General features: G+C 37.0%; 1 protein-coding gene across 2 annotated transcripts in view; it reads left to right on the top strand.

Moving 5' to 3' along the window:
• The window catches only part of LOC101856181 (Bloom syndrome protein homolog), a 53,037-nt gene that overhangs the window by 14,736 nt on the left and 36,571 nt on the right, over positions 1-1,730 (top strand). The window contains exon 7 of one of the 2 annotated variants that reach the window (XM_005098421.3): positions 15-59. The exons of the other annotated variant lie outside the window; for it this stretch is intronic. Coding sequence (XP_005098478.1) covers positions 15-59 — 45 coding nt within the window. The remainder of the gene's footprint in view (positions 1-14; positions 60-1,730) is intronic. 2 annotated transcript variants of the gene reach the window in all.

Here is a 1,730-nt window from a genome sequence, read left to right as displayed (position 1 = left end):
TTTTTTTTGAACAGGAGGAAACGTCGATTCCTGATGTCATCCCAGACACTCCTGACAAGGTTTGCTGACATATGGTTTCCTGTACACCAGTTCCTCAGATATAGCCTCAGATAAATTTTATTTGAATGTTTCTCACATAAGATTTTATTACATTAGATTTTAATAATGTGTATCACTACATCCGATGTCAAAAGTACCTCAGAAACAACACATGGAATTGAAATGGCTAATGACAGTTTCAAGAAAATGAGTCTGATCCTGAAAGTCATAATCATGTCAATGACAAGTAAAATAAAGAGTTTTAAAAAGCTATGCATTGTCAGCCCTTCAATACGGTGATGAGTACTGGACAATTATCAAAGATAGTAAAAATAAACTTGATTCAACGGAAACATCGTTTCTTTGGAGACTGTTGCGAATTTCATGAAAGGAAAAGGAACCAAATGAGGTCATGCTGAAAGAAGCCAGAGTGAATCACTCTCCATTAAAAACAATTAAGAAGAGATACATGCAGTTGCTGGGACATTAAAATAAACATAAAGCAGACTTGCCTACTCTAACGGATAATCCGTAACTGTTACGGAAAAATAACATCGGTTACGGAAGGCTGAAATATATTGCGGAACACTTCATCGTTTTGAAGAGAAAAAAAGGGAAAAAAATTATATTCAGGTAGCTCGGGAGCACAACTTGGAACCCAGGTAACAGTCTTAATCCTTAGTAAACGCTGCTAATACGGGTGCCCATTGGGGGATCGGGTCTGGTCTGGGCGGTTTGCTCGCCAGACTGAGGGCGCGAAGCAGCTATACTTTCACTCTCTGCTGGAAAGCCCTAGCCTAGGGGCTTTGTGGGATCGCGAAGTGACAAGCACGCTGCCTGCGACTTATGGTTCGTTTTTCGTTTAAGTCAAATATTTTAAAAGTGACTTGGATCTTGTCAATGGCCAGAGGTCAAGGGTGATGTTGAAAATGAAAACAAATGAAAAGGCTATCACGCAAGTCACAACAGCGATAGTAATTTGAAGTGAACAAAGTTAAACAGCATTGTGTGATTCAATTGTTTTTACGTAGAAATCTAGATCTAGATATTTAAACAGAGTATTTGATCAATGAATACAAATGTGAAAATACAAGTCACAAATAGTTATTGACAATTGTGATTTCAAACTGGTGGGGGTTTTTTTAGCTTCTAAACGTGCTAGTTTGGGTAGACTATGTTACGGAATTTCACCATTTTGTTACAGAAAAAAAATGCTAATTGTTTCTGATTTTCACATTTCAAAGTAGGCAAGTCTGATAAAGACCTTAAATTAAATCTTTTGCTTTCACTGGATAAATAGAAGGCAAAAGAGGAAGGTGTAAACCAAGAACAACTTACCTAACGGGACAAAATGTGTGATAGGGAAAGACCAGGAAAGAGGGGGGTTTGTTTTTAAGAATATCCAAGCAGTGAAATTAGTTGCAAACTATGAACACTGATGTCTGTTTTAGATCGAGCATGCCATGATGATTGTGAAGTAAAAGAAATGTTTATTGTTTTTATGCCAAGCAAAGTTTCATTTCTTTCTGAGAAAAGGTAGTTATTGCGATTGGAGTTTTATCCTGTAAGGCATGTGAGTTTAAAATTTTTTCATAATACGTTCCATTAAATTCATATGAAACACGTCTAATTGTGGATAGAGTAGCTTTTACATATTTACAGAACAGATGTGGGTGGTTGGCGGGTGCTCT

This window comes from Aplysia californica, unplaced genomic scaffold (genome assembly GCF_000002075.1).
Source record: "Aplysia californica isolate F4 #8 unplaced genomic scaffold, AplCal3.0 scaffold00182, whole genome shotgun sequence".
Lineage (NCBI taxonomy): Eukaryota > Metazoa > Mollusca > Gastropoda > Aplysiida > Aplysiidae > Aplysia > Aplysia californica.
This window is presented reverse-complemented; position numbering and strand designations above follow the sequence as displayed.